Source organism: Tupaia chinensis, unplaced genomic scaffold (genome assembly GCF_000334495.1).
Source record: "Tupaia chinensis unplaced genomic scaffold, TupChi_1.0 Scaffold000182_1, whole genome shotgun sequence".
In the NCBI taxonomy this organism is placed as follows: Eukaryota; Metazoa; Chordata; class Mammalia; order Scandentia; family Tupaiidae; genus Tupaia; species Tupaia belangeri.
This window is the reverse complement of record NW_006159657.1, coordinates 5257740-5274883: the sequence shown is the minus strand read 5'-3', so window position 1 is coordinate 5274883 and position 17144 is coordinate 5257740. Positions and strand designations below refer to the sequence as shown.

The 17144-nt window shown below is 42.2% G+C and overlaps 1 protein-coding gene across 2 annotated transcripts in view; it reads right to left on the bottom strand.

Moving 5' to 3' along the window:
- The window catches only part of MRTFB (myocardin related transcription factor B), a 179883-nt gene that overhangs the window by 64465 nt on the left and 98274 nt on the right, over window positions 1–17144 (bottom strand). Inside the window, exon 1 of one of the 2 annotated variants that reach the window (XM_006146546.2) lies at window positions 12379–12742. The exons of the other annotated variant lie outside the window; for it this stretch is intronic. Within the exon in view, the coding sequence (XP_006146608.1) occupies window positions 12379–12499 (121 nt within the window). The 5' untranslated portion in view covers window positions 12500–12742. Of the gene's footprint in view, window positions 1–12378; window positions 12743–17144 lie in introns of those variants that run through there. 2 annotated transcript variants of the gene reach the window in all.

Here is a 17144-nt window from a genome sequence, read left to right as displayed (position 1 = left end):
GAGAAGGAGGGATTGTGGCGTGGCCATCCCCCGGTGGGGGTGATTTCTCGCTTTCTATCTCTCTGTCTGTCTCTGTCTGTCTGGCTGCGCACGCGCCCTGTAGCAAAAACCTCTCCAAAAATAAATAAATAAATAAATAAAAATCCATTTAAGGATCAGATAAGGAAGGAAGATCCAACAAACCAAGTCAGAGGAAGATGCGTAAGAAGGCAGAGGAAACGGGAACTTGTGCGTAAAAATGTTTCTAGACAGAGAGCAGCAGCAGCCGGGAGTGATGGATCAAAGTCAGACTGGAGGAGGTTAGGGGAAAGAGGAGACCTAAGAGTGCGACTGCAGTTAATGGAGACAGGCTTTCGAGATGTCCATGAAGGGCAGGGATACAAGTTGGAAGACACTGGAGCAAGCTTATAGCTGAGGAAGAGCAAGAAAAAGGGAAAGGGAAGAGAGGGAAGAAAATGAATTCTCATGAATATGAATGGAGGATGGATGGGAGAATGAGACAGCATGTTCCTTGAAGGCAGAAGGGGGGGGATTCGGAACACACTAAGTCAGCCTTCTCTTCCATTCTCCTTTTGGGATTTTGGGTGCACACGTGTCTGGTGGGCTTTTCAAGGTGCGATGTGTGGGACTTGAACTGTGGTGTCTGCCATCTGAGATCCACTGCCTTAACCTCCATACTACCTGCTGGCCCCAGGCTGTATCACTTTTATCTGAGATACAGACCACAAGATACAAAATTCGAACATTTAGCAGTTCCTTCTAAAATAGCTGAACAATTGCAGCCTAGCCATCCCATCCTAGGTAGAAATAGGCAGGACTAAATGGAATTAATTGAAAACAGATACTCAAACAAGCACAAGTACACACATTTATGGCAATGCTACTTGAAACAGCCAAAAGGTGGAAACTGCCCGAATATCATTGACAGAAAACTGAATAAGCAAACCGTGTTATATCATACAATGAAACAATATTTGGCCATTAAAAGGAATTAAGTTCTGCTACATACTATAATGTGGATGATCCTGAAAAACATTATGCTAAGTAGAAGAAGCCAGAAACAAAAGGTCAAATATATTGTGAATGTACAAAGAGCCTCTGAATTTTCACTTTAAAATGGTTAATTTTATGTTATCTGAACTTTAGCTCAATAATTAAAAACCAAAAAACCTACAAGAACAGTTAGCAGAACAGACGTCAAGGAATTAACTTCTCAGTAATGAGATTCATGGTTTCCCACTCACACCTGGCTGGCTTCCGCTCACTGTCATAATTCCATTAGCCATGAACAGTGGCTCTCTTTCCCATGATTTTATAGTTGTAATCACAGCTACTCTGTAACGCTATGTACCCTGCCACAGTGAGTTCATTCCAGGGGTTTCTTTTCTGTCCTTTACTTCTACTAGACTCTTCCTTATACCTCCAGTACCTTCTGCAATACCTCATCCTTCTATTTCCACTATCTTCCACAATGTTTACTGTATATAAAAGTTTTACTTAATTTTACATGATACATTTAGAGAATATAAAGGAGACACCATTGTCTAAGTACGGAGAATACTACGTTACGCTGAAGAATAAATTACCTAAAGGATTTCCCATGGGCAAGTGATTATCATGGGGCAAAGCCAACATTGTTTCCTCTTTATTGTATGAATTTAGGATTTGGAGTCATTTTTAAAATTGATGTTGGCAGTGGAAATAGAAGAAAAAATGGATTCATGTTGTCTTGAAGGGTGAAAGAAGATTTAAAAAGGGGGGGTTATGGGCAGAGAAGTAAAGAAGACCATGAAAAGTGGTAGGCACTCATTTCTTTACATCTCACCTTGCAATCAGTGTGACATTCATGCCATATTAAGAAAGAGACAAAGCACTTATGTATTCTCAGGGGTGGTAAAAAGTAGCAACCAAAGAGCACAGATTTTTGGTTATATTTTCAGGGGTCTAATTGCCAATGATAAAATAAGGTTCCTCAACTAATTTTAAAAAATGGAATGCAAAGAGGCCAGAAATAAAATGGTGTTTGTCCGGTAAGAGCTGTGCTATCCGCGCTGATTAAGCAAGCTTCCATTGCCACTTCCTGTCTGGAACAAAGCAGAGTGACAGAGTGCACGTAAATCTAACCCTCAGACACTACACAGAGCAAGCAGCATTCTCACATTATGACTATTTTCTGATTAAAAGGGAAGCAACAACATTAAGTTAACTAGAAATGTACTTAAATTAGTGTTTGAAAAAAGTTAGGCCTTTGACCTAGGTGGGAACTAACACCTTTCATTTCCGAGTCCGGAAGTCTAGGGCACCCTTACTAAGGACAGGAGCGATGAGGGGTCGGGGCAGAGGCCCGTGGTATAGCTGCGGCATTCTAAACCACTGCCCCTTGCCTCAAAGGAGGTCCTGCCGTGTGGAATGCACCGTTTACTCTCTCAGAAATTAAAGAACAACGGTGAAGTACAAATGCAAATGCCAACAGCCCGGTCATTATTTCAGGGGAGCACGTGGTGGGCCTCCTGCACTAATCTGCAGCATGAGGTCAGGAAGACGATGTTTTCAACACTCAGTCTTGGAAATTTACAGGAGCTTTGATGACTCTGGTTGGCTGCTGCTTCTGTTGCCATGGAAACAGACGGCCAAAAATGGGGCATGTTTCTTTAAACTGATCATACCTTCACACAAATTCCTTTCTCCTTTCTGTCAAAAGTTGGAATGAATTTAAAATATGCTTCTCGTGGTATGACAATGTGATGTCAAACCAGGAGCCTGGTAAAAAAAAATGGCAGAGATAACCGTAGCCTGTGGCAGACACAGAAAGATATATAGACACATCCGTCATTTAAAAAATCTTGTTTGCTTAAAAAGAATTGGAAATTGCAAGCTAAATGGACCTTTAACACAAATAGGCAAAAGCATCCACTTAACTGCTTGGTAGCTGACAATGCTAAGAGGTTAAAACAACATTGTTTTCCAACAAGCTTTGACCTACAGGACCATGCTGGTTGTGCCTGAACTTCTAGGCTTCTTAGCTATATGGTTCCAAAAGAAGTGAATTATTTTTCGTATTTTGGGGGCAACAGAAAACTGTCTGTTCCACTACTTACTGGGATTTTGGTGTATAGCGACAGGTGGAGATGCTACTGTACTTACTGATCCTTCTATAATGGGAAGTGTAAGACAGAAAATCCCGGGATTTTTCCATGTCAATTCCAAAGGTGGACCCTCTGAATAAAATAGTTGCTATCAGTGGCACAGGACAATAGTGGAATATTGTTTATCTCCATTTTTCCCAGAATAGTAAACACAGGTCACTTGAACCAGGATCAGTATTATGGGGTTTCTTTCCATTTTGTGGGTTTAGGAATGAGGCCAACCCACACACACACAAACACACACATAAAGGTTCTTCAAAAAGTTCATGGGAAATGTATACACATTACAAAAAAACTATGGGGACCAGCAGTTAGCGTAATGGCTATGTCACTGGACTCCCATGTAGCCGACTGCAGTTCAAGTCCCGGACCCAGCGGCTTAAACTCACACCGGGCGCATGTGCGTACGTTCAGGATCCCAAGAGGAGAATGGAGGAGAAGGGATTGCAGCGTGGCCATCCCCCCTGGGGGGGGGTGATTTCTTGCTTTCTATCTCTCTGTCTCTCTCTGTCTTTCTGACGAGTGCACACACCCTATAGCAAAAACCTCTCCCAAACAAACAAAAAAACATGCGTGAATTTCAAAATTTTTACCCCAAATAACTTGTACTTTTACTCCATTTTCTATGAACTTCTGGCACAGATACATACACACACACACACACACACACACATATATATATATATATACACACACACACACACACACACATATATACCTGTATATAGACATATGTATCTACAGACACACATGCAATTTCCCCACCAAAACACAGACAACTGAGAACTGTCGCAATGTGTGTGTTATCCTGACACCATGTGGCAACCATGCTGATGATCAGAGATGCTGTGCTAAGTGGCTGCGCACAGCCTGGACAGTCACCCCATCGTTTTCCACACACAACGCCAACATGGGTTCAGGTGTTACAATGGCATGTTTTACCCAAGTGGTACATGTGGAAAGACTCATGTTTGGATGTCTTCAGTGTTTAGACTCCAAGACAGAATCCACTGGACCCATTGTTCTGAATCAAATAAACAAGAAGTGCGAGTCTAGCGGATGAATGAGCATGCCAGAACCCTGACTTCTGTGATTCTCTTGATGAGAAAAGATTCCTGTTAACCAGCAGGCCAAGACCAAACGCTTACACCTCCTCAGCAACTTTACACACGTGGGAAATCACCAGCCTCTGTGCCCCCTTCGATGGCCTGGAAACAGGTCTTCCTCTGCCCCAAACTGGAAAGGCAGGCTAAATAGGGCAGAGAGAGCTTTAACATTTAGGAGGGCTTGCGTGTGTCGGGCACCATCCTGGGAGCTTTATGCCTCTCATCCCGTCTAATCTCAACAGCCCCACAAAACGGGTACCAGTATGTACTTTTACAGAGAAATTAAGCACTTATCCAAGATCACACAGCTAGGGAGGGGCAGAGCCAGAATGAATAAGGAAAATTAGTGTTTCCATAGAATATTTAAAATATATATTTTAAAACTTAGCATGCAAAAATTACTATTTCCTAATATCTTAACTATGTTCATACCAAATAACCTCTGCAATGCTGTGCTCACCCTGGCTCTGCTCTGTAAGAATTCTTGTGCATTATGATCCCTATAGAAAACAGTCCCCTCGGGGGACCAGCAGTTAGCATAATGGCTATGTCGCTGGACTCCCACGTAGTCAACTGCGGTTCACGTCCTGGACCCAGTGGCTTACAACTCACGACGGGCGCGAGTGCGTGCATGCCCAAGATCCCAAGAGGAGAACGGAGGAGAAGGGATTGCGTCGTGGCCATCCCCCCTGGGGGGGGGGTGATTTCTCGCTTTCTATCTCTCTGTCTCTGTCTGTCTGGCGAGTGCACGCACCCTGTAGTGAAAACCTCTCTTAAAAAAAAAAAGAAGAAAACAGTCCCCTCAGCTCCATGTGTAGCAGCCCCGACTGGGATGTGCCTGTTTTGGAAGCCAGGCCCTGAGGAAGTAAGGTTAACCGAGGTTAGGAGGGTGTCCAATAAGGTTCATGCCTTGTAAGAGGTTCCCTCCCCAGCCACGTGAACTCACAGCGGGCAAGCTACACTGAGAGCCCTCACCAGAAACCCAGCTCTACAGCACGTTCTGGCCTCCAGGACCAGTGCTGACGCCATGCGGCCTGCGGAGCCTTGCTATGGTCGTCCGAGCTGACCCACACAACTAGGCAGACATGAAGAAGGAACAGGCCTGAACTCTGCCATTCGTGCCTGCTTAAGACAAACCCTGACAAAGCTATCAGAAGGAAACACCTGAAAGCCCGGGATTTTGAACTTACGGATGTATTTCCTGAGAGCTAAGAAAACCAGGACGGTGTCACGATGGTACATACACTGCTGTGGGGAGACAGCTGACCCCCGGCAGTCAGTGCCCCCACACAGCGGGAGGACTTCGAGGTGGCAGAAGTGGTCATGTGATGGAATCAAGGCAACCACAGCAGCCCACAGGAACGTCCCTGATCATTCCACCCCAGGAGCTACCGCCCTTCTCTCAGAGAACACTCCTGTGCTAGGAGCATGTGCTGTGGGCTATGAGCTGCGAACACACTCCCCTCGGGGATCCTGCAGCCTAGAAGGGCAGATGAAGACTTACTAAAATAATCGTGGAGACCCAAAGGTTAGGTCTAAGGTAGTTTGGGGACAGCCCTCTGTGAGACGGTGACCCTGAAGCGAGATGAAAGCATGTGGTGCAGCCGCTCAAAACAGAGGGAGTGGGGTGTGGGAAGAGGCACTCTCGAGAAAACAGAGGGGCAGAGAAGCTTCTGGGGACACAGGCAGGGCCTTTACCCCATGGATTTTGGCTTTTATCCCAAGTAAAATGGAAATCCACCATAGGGTGTGAGGCAGCAATGCCAAGTAAAATGACAGTCTGAAATGATCACTCTGGACATCAGTGACGGATGATGAGACAGAGGGGCCAGGACGGGGTGGGCCAGGGAGATCAGTGAGGCAGCTCTGACTCGCTGGAGCACAGCTTTGGTCTGAGGAAAAGGGAGCTGGCTGGGCAAGGCTGGCAGCCATGGGGACACAGTGCTGTGGGCAGATGAAATATTTCTGAGGTAGAATCTTCAGATCTGGCAGCAGGATTTGGGGACAGGTTGCAAGGAGATGAAGGAAGGGGTCGAGGAGTGCTCCCTCCTAGATTCCCAGTGTGAGCCAATGGTGGACAGAGGCACCGCTTACTGAGATGGGAAGAAAGAGGAGGCCCCCTGGAGATGCGGGGTGTGGGGGAGATGACTTGCGGGCCAGGAGCACGAGGGAGAGGCCTGGCCTCAGTCCACCATGCTTGCTGCCTGCGACCAAAGCGTGTCCAGACAGGGTTCTCTGCATTGCGTGGATCGTATGTGTGTGCGCATATGTGTAATTTCTATATGATCATTCATCACTCTTGTGGCTACGAGCTCCTTGAAGAGAGTTGCTTACAGAGGTTTACAACATCTGGTCTAATACTGGGTGGAAGCACTCACATTTTCTGCCAAATAAAATTATTTCTAATAAAAATGATATAATTTTACCTCCAAGTGTTATGCAACCATTTTAAAAATATCAAATTAGGTCTGGGAAAAGGGCTCTTTTATTTTTTCATTTATACATATATATTATTTATTAAAAAGATTTTTTAGTAGCAAGTTTTTAAAAAGATTAATTTAATAGCAAGTCATTTGTATGACACTTTCAATTAAATATCACACTGGCAGAAAACATGGAAGAAAAAAATTCCCAGAGAAATCAATATAGGTGCTGAGAAATTCATGTGCTTTTCTTACAGGAGACTTTGTATTGTTGTTTTGTTTTAACTGCCTGTTCATTTATGTGTTTCTCCCACTGTGGCTCAGTAAGTTTTAGTTGAATCAACAATGGAATCAGAATTCCATCAGAATCGACAACAGAATCAGAATGTATTTCGTGTTTGTGGCCTACTTTAAAGATGATTAGAAGCAGGAAACCACAGAAGTGAGAGTGGCAAGAAGTGGTGGGTGACAAAACCCACACAGGAGCCAACAGTCCCAGTACTCTAGCAGTGCTGCAGGGTAGCGCAGGTGCTCGGGCAAGCAACCCAAATGCCTCGACCGTGCCTTCAAGGCACACTTCGACTGTGGGCGAGACTTTAATTTGTAACTGAATTATAAATTATATCTGCAGGTAATCATTCAAATTATTACATTGTTTAAGAAGGTGAGAAAGAGAATACTCTTTAGATACTTATTGCGTAATAATATTGTTTGAGATGCAGGGCATTGAGGGTGAAGACAGTGGACTAAATGATGATTTTTATCTCCGAGTAATACTACAGGCCAGTAATGAAGACAGTACAGAAAATATATCACTCCAGCATAAGTGAAAAGCCATAAAAAAGCAGCAGCTAAAGTTACTGGGAAGACGCAGTAGAAAAGCAACTATGTGGTCAAGTGATTTTCTTTGAGAAATGGCATAGGAGCTAGGTCTGAAGAGACTTCAGGCCTGCAGAGCTGGAGGGAGAGGCAGGATGCCCAGAGTGGCACTGCTCAGTAGGATCTCCCTGGTGACAGAAATGTCCAATGCGGCTGCCACTAGCCACAAGTTGAAATGTGGCTGTGACCAAGGAGATGAATTTAAAAATTTTTAATTTCATTTTATTGGTCGTCGGGAAAGTCATGATGCATTTTTGCATAGGAAAATATATCATGGCTTTCCTGACAACCTACTAATCACTATAAATTTTAATGGACAGCACAGGCAGGGTGTGTACAACACAACTTCGTCATTTCAAGAGTTTTAGTGCTCTGGTGAAGTTTTTGTTTAATCTATATTCCCAGGTTGGATTACTCAGAATGCTGGGTAATGTTTTTAAATAAATCTAGTGTAGACATGTCCACACACAGCATGCTAATCTGACTATTTGGTAGGCAGTCTACCATAAACTTTCGGACTTCATTTCTACTGCTATAAGCTAGACTGTGGTAGAACTGGAAACACGGACCCCGAATCTGTAACTTCTCCCCACTTCCCTGACACCATGGTGGAGCCACACAATGATAGCAATCCAGACTCCCGAGTTACGTCCTGGAGGACAGCTGTCTAGGACACGTGACCAACCCACAGTGGAATGTGTTTTGAGCAAGACATGCACTTTGGTTAAAACATTGCACTTTGGGGTTGTTAGAGTAGTTTTAGTCAAAGTAATTAATACTTAGTAAGAAAACAACCCAGTTTTAGTGAAGGTAATTAATACTTTGAAAGAAAACAAAACAGTTTTCTTTCTATGGTATTCTACTATCATCATTACAAAGCTCTTTATGTTGAACATTAATTTTTCCTCTTTAAATCCATTTGCTACCATTTTGTCTTTGATAAATATGGAGTTTAACTAGCTAGTAGCATTGGCATTATAACACATTTATTTCAATAATGACTCATTAAAATACTTATCTAAATTAAATCACCTCAATTTATTTGATTTTTCTTGAAAATCTGTAATTATCAATACTTTAGTCTTCAAATCAAAGTGGCTTGTAATATCTTTCATAGTTGTTAGATCCAGAAATTAAATTTAAATCTCATGCATGTTGAACATAATTAGAAAATGAAGTCTTCTGTAGACAAGTTAAAAGTTGAAATTCTCTACTGCTGCTTTGACAAAAGAAATTAGTTTGAGGGGAATTTTCTATTTTGGATTCATTCAGGGGAATTCATGACATTTATTGCTATTCTCACCTAGGAAGGAGAATAATTCTCCAACTGCATATATTGTTATTTATCAAAAAGTTTATATACATATTAACAAAACTGTGAGGAGACATGCTTTAGTGTACAAACAATTCCCTTATATGTGATGACAACTATTTTTTTTTTCTTTTTTTTTGGGGGGGAGAGTTTTTTACTATAAGGCGCATGGGCTCGCCAGAAAGATAGAGAAAGACATAGAGATAGAAAGTGAGAAATCACCCCCCAGGGGAGATGGCCACGCTGCAATCCCTTCTCCTCCATTCTCCTCTCAGGATCCTGGGCATGCATGCACACGCGCCCGGCGTGAGTTTAAGCTACCGAGTGCAGGACTCAGACTGTGGACGACTACATGGGAGTCCAGCGACATAGCCATTCCGCTAACTGCTGGTCCCTGTGATGACAACTATTTATAAGTGGTTGGCACTTGGGACCTTTTATTCCTTTTAAATTTTCAAAAGATATTACTAAATTTCCTTAAGATATTACGAATCCTGAGATAATTTGCTTACAAAATCTGTTTCTCCCATTATAATTTCAGCCAAACAGCACTTTTAACAATTAAAGGAATATTCGAATATCTTAATATAAGCAACCACGAAAACAACCACATACTCGAGAAGCAAAGTATGCTTCCAATCCCGCAGAGCAGATATGTCAGAAACCCCGGAGAACGAGCGTGTGTCTGTGTGATCAGAATTAAACCAAAGTTCATCCCCTTCGCATTACCTAACAACTTGTGATTTAGACACTAAAAGGAAAATTCTAGAGGTTATTCTTCCAAACAAAAACCAGCTTTGCCCCAAATGAGAAGACCAAATCCTGTTAATGTGAAATGTAGTAAGTATTTTTTTAATAACAGTACCTTAAGACATGAGGCATAACCAACTAGGCATCGTCCTTATTTACTTCTTTGTCTCTTCTGACAAAACCGCAGGTCATCTAGTAAGACCGGGGCATCGAGGGTGGTAAGTCGATCACAAAGGTGTCTGAACAACTGCTGGCACCTCGACCAGCTTTCACGGACGACCACTATGGCTGTCCAACCCAGTCCCTAACATCAGACGACGCTCACCAGGGACCCTTGCCAATGTTACACTCGGCAAATCTCAGAGGCTGGCCAGTGGTGCACACCTGCGGTGGTGACGCTGATACAATGAATTTCAGAAATTCAATTTTGCATAGGGAGCTAAGCCATTTTCATATGACACTAATTTTTTTTTAAAAAAGGAGCTATCTCCAAGTTTCTGATTTTTTTTCAGTTCTAATTAAATCCAGATCTAAATCTTTAAGTATCAGTAATTTCGAGGTTGCAGATCACCCTTAACACCTCTCTGTATTATTTTATCCTCAGCCCTATAATGCAGAAAATGAGCCCCCTCTATTGAGAAAATGCAAACATATAGTTTGTTAGGATATAAAGCAAAAAACCCAGTTCAATGCAACTGTGGTGAGGCAGGTCCATTTTATTATCCAATCATTTCTGTGGAGGGTTTCGAAGTATCAAAGTCCTCCCCACCACCTCTTTATACTTAGGAATTTTACATAATAATAATATACAGAATACTTCCTATTTTGTATATATATATTATATATATATGCAGAACTTTACATTTTAAATAGAAGAAAAAATAAAAAAGGATAAAAAAAGCGATGTGAAGATGACAGTAAAGCAGGCATTCATTTCATAACAACACGAAGTAGGTAGTATTTATTCTCACTGTACAAATGAGGAAATTAAGGCTCAGAGCAACGAACTTGTCAGGGGCCAAAAGCCTAGTAAGGGGTGACCTGGGATTTGGACCCGAGTGTACCTCCCTCCTGAGTGCATACTCTCTTGCTGTTTTGCCATGTGCTGTTGTACCTTTGTAAATCAAAAGCATGGCCAGAGCTGTTCGGAAAAGAATCGACACCTGATAGAGTCATTCCAGTTCCGCCTCACTGTTCCCATTCCTAACTCTCCTACCCTGTTTTTGTATTTTTAATCCTTGCTTTTTATGTTCCTTAATCCCACTCTGTTGTCCATTTCCCCACACTTTGCCATTTTTTCCCAAGTAGCACAAAAACTGTCTTTAATTTATGGCATTAACAGGAGCCAACACTTAGACTTGACTTAAATGATGCATGGAGAATTCTTAAACTTTTTATAAATTTATGATTAAAAAAATTTAAGTCCCCCGCATTACGTCTGTGGAAATGTCCCCCAAATCCCACTGGTATTGAGTTCTATAAGCATCGACAATGAGGCCTGGTGGGCACAAGCAGAGGCAGCTCACTGCTTCCTAGCAACAGCTATTTATACTTCCTCTGTGCCGCTCCTTTCCATCCAGGTGCTTTTTCTACCCATACTCAAAAGGAGTTCAACTCCATCAAGTAGGGCTATTGTTTCTTCTTCTCTATTAAATCTCTAACAATCTATCACCACATTCTCATACTCCCAGTGTTTCAGGACCGAAAAAAAAAAAAAAAAAGAAAGAAAGAGGAATCCTCTGGAAAGAAGCTCAAAGTGCTGCTTACGCAGATGAATTCTACATTTACTCTCTGGATCCCTTTAAGATGAGCAAGAGCGAGTGGGGTGGTGAGGAGGCGGCTGATGGCAGGGGCTGAGAGCACAGAAATGCAAAAGGAGCACTGTGGGGCTTTCTGCCTCCCAAAGACGACCAGAAAACCACTTTCCAAAATAATTAGGTGTTGGTGGGGGGACCCTCGCATTTCAGATTTAGGAAACATTTATTCCCTATAAATCCTGAATTTCTTAAACCATGGCCCTAGCTGTCTAGCTGTTGCAGGAAAGCAAACCAGGCACTGCTCTTGCCACTTCAGAATGCCAGGACAGGGGACAGCAGTGACCATGCTTTTGGCCATGCCCTTCAGTCAGTCAGTGCAGGACCCGTGCAGTGGTCACTAACAGTACCTGGCAGTCTCAAGCTTATCCTTTGCTTGCTTGGTTAAAAAAACAAAACTATGCAATATGCCTCCTACAACAAAAATAATGCAATGTCAATTACAGACATTAACCATCATTTTGGGAATTAAATAAGAAAGGCTAGCTACCTTTCTGGTTTTAAATAATTAAAACCATAAACATATTATTTGGAATAAAAGGATTTTTTCTCTGGAATTATCTGTTTGTAAACCTAAAAAGAGCAATGTTCTGACTAACATAAAAAGGGAAATGGCCTCTTCAAAAAGGGTGTAGGGGCAAAAAACAATGAGAAAATACACAAAATGAACTGGAAAGGTTTTACTGAAAAGAGGACTGGCTTCGTAAGCCCCCAGACTGTATTAAGGACTGCAAAATCCCTAGCCTTCTATCAGCTAATGAATCATTAGAAACAGCTACCAAGAACAGCATTAAGCTTTCAATGGAAAGAACTTAGGAGACGGTGAGGTACACGCGTGAGTGGAGAGCGGAGCGGCAGGCACAGGGCAGGGTAGGCAGGCAGGCACGCTCAGCCTGGCTCCCGGCATATGCATGTGGTCGTGTTGCCCCTGTGCACAGACAGACTGACCTTCCTTGAGACTTTTCTGGTTGCTCCCTTCAAGGCATTCCTTTTCTTTTAACGGTTCGAAATCCCCAGCAGTTAAAATCTCTGGGAAGCCCTGTTGCTGCTTCTTGGAGCTATCGATCATGGTGAGAGGCTTCTGGAGACAGGCAGCATCCAGCAGGAGAACAGCTCAATTTGCAGATCAGTGGAGAGCGGTGCTCCGAATCCTCTTTGGTCCAGGGTCCTCAGCTGTCCTCACAATACCCCAATCACTGGGCAATTATGTCTTTGAGCAGCTGAAGGCAGCCATTACCCTTTAGTTCCCAGCGTGACCTGCAAATACACCCCTGCTGCAGAAAACCCTTAACTCTCTCCCACGTCGGGAGGCAGAGCCACAGAGGCACGACTCTAAAATCCCACCCCTTTTCCCAGCCAGCCCCCTTCCCCTTGCCATTCCAGCTTCCTCCGCACTGGGTACTTCAATCTGCAGTTTGATGGTCCGAGTCATCTGACAAACACTGAGTCAAGCAGTTAAAAATAAATCCTCTAGTTGTTAAAAGAGAAGACTTTGCTGATACCTAAGAAGACAAATTGCTGCCTGTGGTCTTTCTCCCGCTCTCTACAAACACAGCCGCAGGCTGTGGAAATACTTTGTATCGGCCAGACAAGCACATTCATTACTCATTAAGTTCTCCAGCTAAACAAACGGCAGCCCCGGGCATCTGAAGGGAGCGGGTCTTATCTGGGCAGAGGCACCGCGCTGAATAAACATGCTACTGGTGTATCTGGAGGAAACCAGAGCCATTTCACTACCAAAGTTCTTTGGTCGTGCGCATTTTGCTGCATACTGCTCTCCCTGGCAAAGCCAAGGCTCTTTGTAATAGGGAAGTGCACTGTAATTGCAGCTTGTTTTTGGCAATTCTGACCAGAGCAGCAGTTTTCCTCTGTGCCACTAGTCGGCTGAGAGCGCTAACATCGCCATGATTTTCCAAAGGAAAATTCTCCTCCCATGTATTAAAAGCAGCAATCCCAAGAGCTTCGATTTCATAACAGATTCAACCAGCGACCAGCCCAAGTTTAATTTCACATGAGCCATCAGCGACGGGCACCTTTCTTCCAAGTCACAGGCTGCTCACCGCGAGGAACGCTGCTCACGGGAACCTCCTAGGTATGTTCATTGCTGGCAAACGCGGAGACAAGCCTCTCTCCATACACACTAAACTTGTATCTGTGGCTATGTAAAATAATACAGTTTTTAAAAATGGCTCAACATATGCCCTTTTGCGGAGCGCCCATAAAACCGCCGGGTTATAAGAGCAGTCTCCCGTGAACCCTGCTCCACAGGGAGCTGTTTTGTTCACTTTTGTGAAGCCAACATCTAGCAGAGTGCCTGGAATATTCATTTTGATAAATCCTCCGTTGCCTGATGGAGTGAATGAATTAAAGCAGAAGAAAGTGCAACAGGAAAATTGCTTTCGATAATACTCAGAATTCGAATAAAGTCTGAGTAGATGAACAAAGAAATGTTCTCTAAAGGAAGCACAATTTCTCTTTAAAAGAAGATATACAAATACATCGTAATTATGCAAGTGACATGACCCTCCGGTGGCTTACATTTTTATGGCCAGAAAAAAAAATACATCTGTATTTTTTTTCACTGTTTCAACAAAGATAGGGCTGGATGAAGCATTGTATCCTTTGTCCCTAGTTCCGAGGCGGGTGTGCACTAAACCCGCGCTGCTCTAGAAAGGGATCTGCCCTTTTCCAGCGTCTCTCGAGAATGGGATTACACAACACATGACATGCTTCTTGTCAGTGGAAATTTCTTTTGAAGTAACTTAAGTCCATCCTCGGTAGTCCAAACCCCTCTGCATGAGCAGCGGCAAGCTTATCACACTTCTCAAAAATGCCCTCGCTGTGCCACTAATCTCTGATGCTAAGGCCTGTATTCTAAATAAGCTACCACTGTACTTTGAAAGAAGTAATAAAAATAACCATCATTCTGGGAAGGTATTCTTTAGGTTGATCACTTGATTTAATGTGTGACAAAGTTTATTTCATTCAACCCCCAACAATCCTTGGGCCTCCTGTGATTGTTTTTTTACAGATTTTATTTTACAGATCAGAATCACAAAGCTTGTAAGTGGCAGATCTGGTATTTCAAGGCTTGGTTCTCCAAAGTCCGTCTTCCCACTGCACTGTATCGCCTGCCTGCTTTCTTCTAGAGCATGCCCCACCTCCCAGCTTCAGCTTGATTTTGATAGCAGAAGCCATCACTTTTATGACTACCTAATTCTACTCCTGGTTAGACAAAAGATGGCCAACCTCATACCAGAATGAATTTATGAAGACATTTTAACTTTTTGTAAAATAATTACAATAGCAGCCAACTTCATTTAGTGCTATGCGCCATGGTTGGAGAGCTTTCTAAATATTACAGGTTGAGCATCCCTAATCTGAAAATCCAGAGTGCAGTCTGAAACTTTCTGGGCATCCACATGATGTCACAAGTGGAAAATTTCCCCATCTGACCCCATGTGACAGGTTGCAGTCAAAATGCTGCAAAACAAAAATAATGTGCAAAATTATTTTTCGGACAGGAAAAAAATACGCCTTAAACAGGTGTTCAAGGTGTATCTGAGATACATGAGTCCCAGTCCCAAGATACGTCATTATGTGTATGCACTATTTCAAAATCTGAAAAAAATCAGAAATCAAAATGTGCCTGAAGTATTGCTTGGGATAAGAGAAGTCAATTTGTATCTCATTTATCTTGCTGAAAGATGTGTGCCTTCATTATCCTGACTTACACGAAGAAAAACTGAGGCTCAGAGAAGTCAAACACTTTGTCAGAAGTGGCATATCTTGTAAGTAGTGGCCAGGATTCCAAAGCAGGCAGGCTGGCTCCAAGACCCACATTCTTAACGTTTCACAAAAAGAACAACAAAAACAATAAACCCCAACACCTTCTTTCTCAGGATATTGCTTTTAAGTCCTCAAAAATGCCCAGTTGTTCTTAGGTCACAAGCCTCAAAACCTGAGTATACAACTATACCAGCCATTTTAAAGTTCTTTACTGGCTTTGTGTGTGCATGTGTGGGCATATTCAATGTGTGTTCAGTGTGCTTTTTTAAAAAGTTCCCTTTAAGGATTCTCTGCAAGTTTATTATGTTTATATTTGATAATGATCAAAATCCCAATAAGGAAATGCATTGTTCTGCTCTAGGTTTACATTGAAAGTCCTTGTTTTTTAGTATTTGAAAAGGAATAATTTCTCTAGTGGTGAATGTGCCTGAAAGAACACTGTGTCTTTTTTTTTTTTTAATTGAAATAATTTAAACTCACAGAGCATTTTTCCCCCTGAACCATCTGTGAGTTCTGACATGATACTCCTTTACCCTCAGTACTTTGGTATGTGATTCCTGCAAACAGGGACAGCCTCCTGCAACACCACAATATAATTCAATATCAATAAAGCCATCAATATTAACATTGATATGCCAACTAATCCTCAGACTTAAGTTCCGCTGGTTGTCCAAACCATATCCTTAAGAGTGAAAGGATCCAGGATTGGTCTAAGTATTTCATGATAGGTAATGTCTTTTTACAAGCAAAATGAGAAATAGTGATAGACTGTTTAAAAAAAAAATAGAATAATAATAATGATTGGGAAAACATTGAAAAGATATTGAATGATGAAGTAGGGAAATTAATGTCGCTGTATTGACTGACAGGCATGGCATTCCCTTTTGAAAAAGCAATGTAATACACTGTAAAGTTATATGTAATCCAATGTAATATAAAGAAGATTATGATGATAATAAAAATTAAAAAAAAAAAAAGAATGAAAGGATCCAGCCAGGATCGCATATGGCATTCAGTTTTCAGGTCTCCTTAGTTTGTTTTTCCCCGTCCGAACAGTATATTAGTCTTGTCTTGATGTTTCTTTCCTTGGATTTTGAAGATTATAGGCTATTTTGTAGAATATCCTCAATTTAAGTTTGTTGGATGTGTCCTCATGATTAGATTCAGGTGCTGTATCTTTGGCAGTATACTGGAGAAGTCAGGACGTGGTGTTCGCCTCATCCTAGCAGGTGAGGTGAAACTCAATTTGTCCCATAACTGATGATATTTAATTTGATCCTTTCTCCACAGTAAAGTTAGTTTTTATCATTGTAATTATTTGGGGGGAGCTATTTGAGACCCACTGATGCACTTGGCTGAATTATCTATCACTATATGACTGTCAGACATTTTTGAGAATTCTGTAATTTCTTCTAGATTTATTATTAGTGGCACATCCTACTGCATGAACAAGACTTCGTCACTCAGCTTATGCAATAATGGCATGGATGCATGTTTTCCCATCTTCACCCAGTGGGTTATAACCTGATACTATCATTTATTTTGATGCTCAGATCATCTCAGATTTGGACAGAGAGACTCCCAATTCCTTATCATCATGACCCTGTCATTCTTTGAGCACCTTCTTACTTGTGGCATAAGATGTTTCAGACTCAGTTTGCCATTTTCCTGTTCTAACCAGAAACGAAGGTCTGAATGCTAGGTGTGCTTGTTGCTATCAGGATGTCACTGTCCCCAGGCCTTTGCCGCAAACAGAGCTGTATTTATTACTCTTTGTACTAACAGATGTAAATAGACACCTACTATTTAAGAATGTACCTCTATTCATTTATATATATTGGAAACCGTGAGTTTACTCTGATGTCCCCAATTCTAATCCAATGTCACAGGCTCACTCTCTTTTCCACCTTCATAATCCTCTTTCC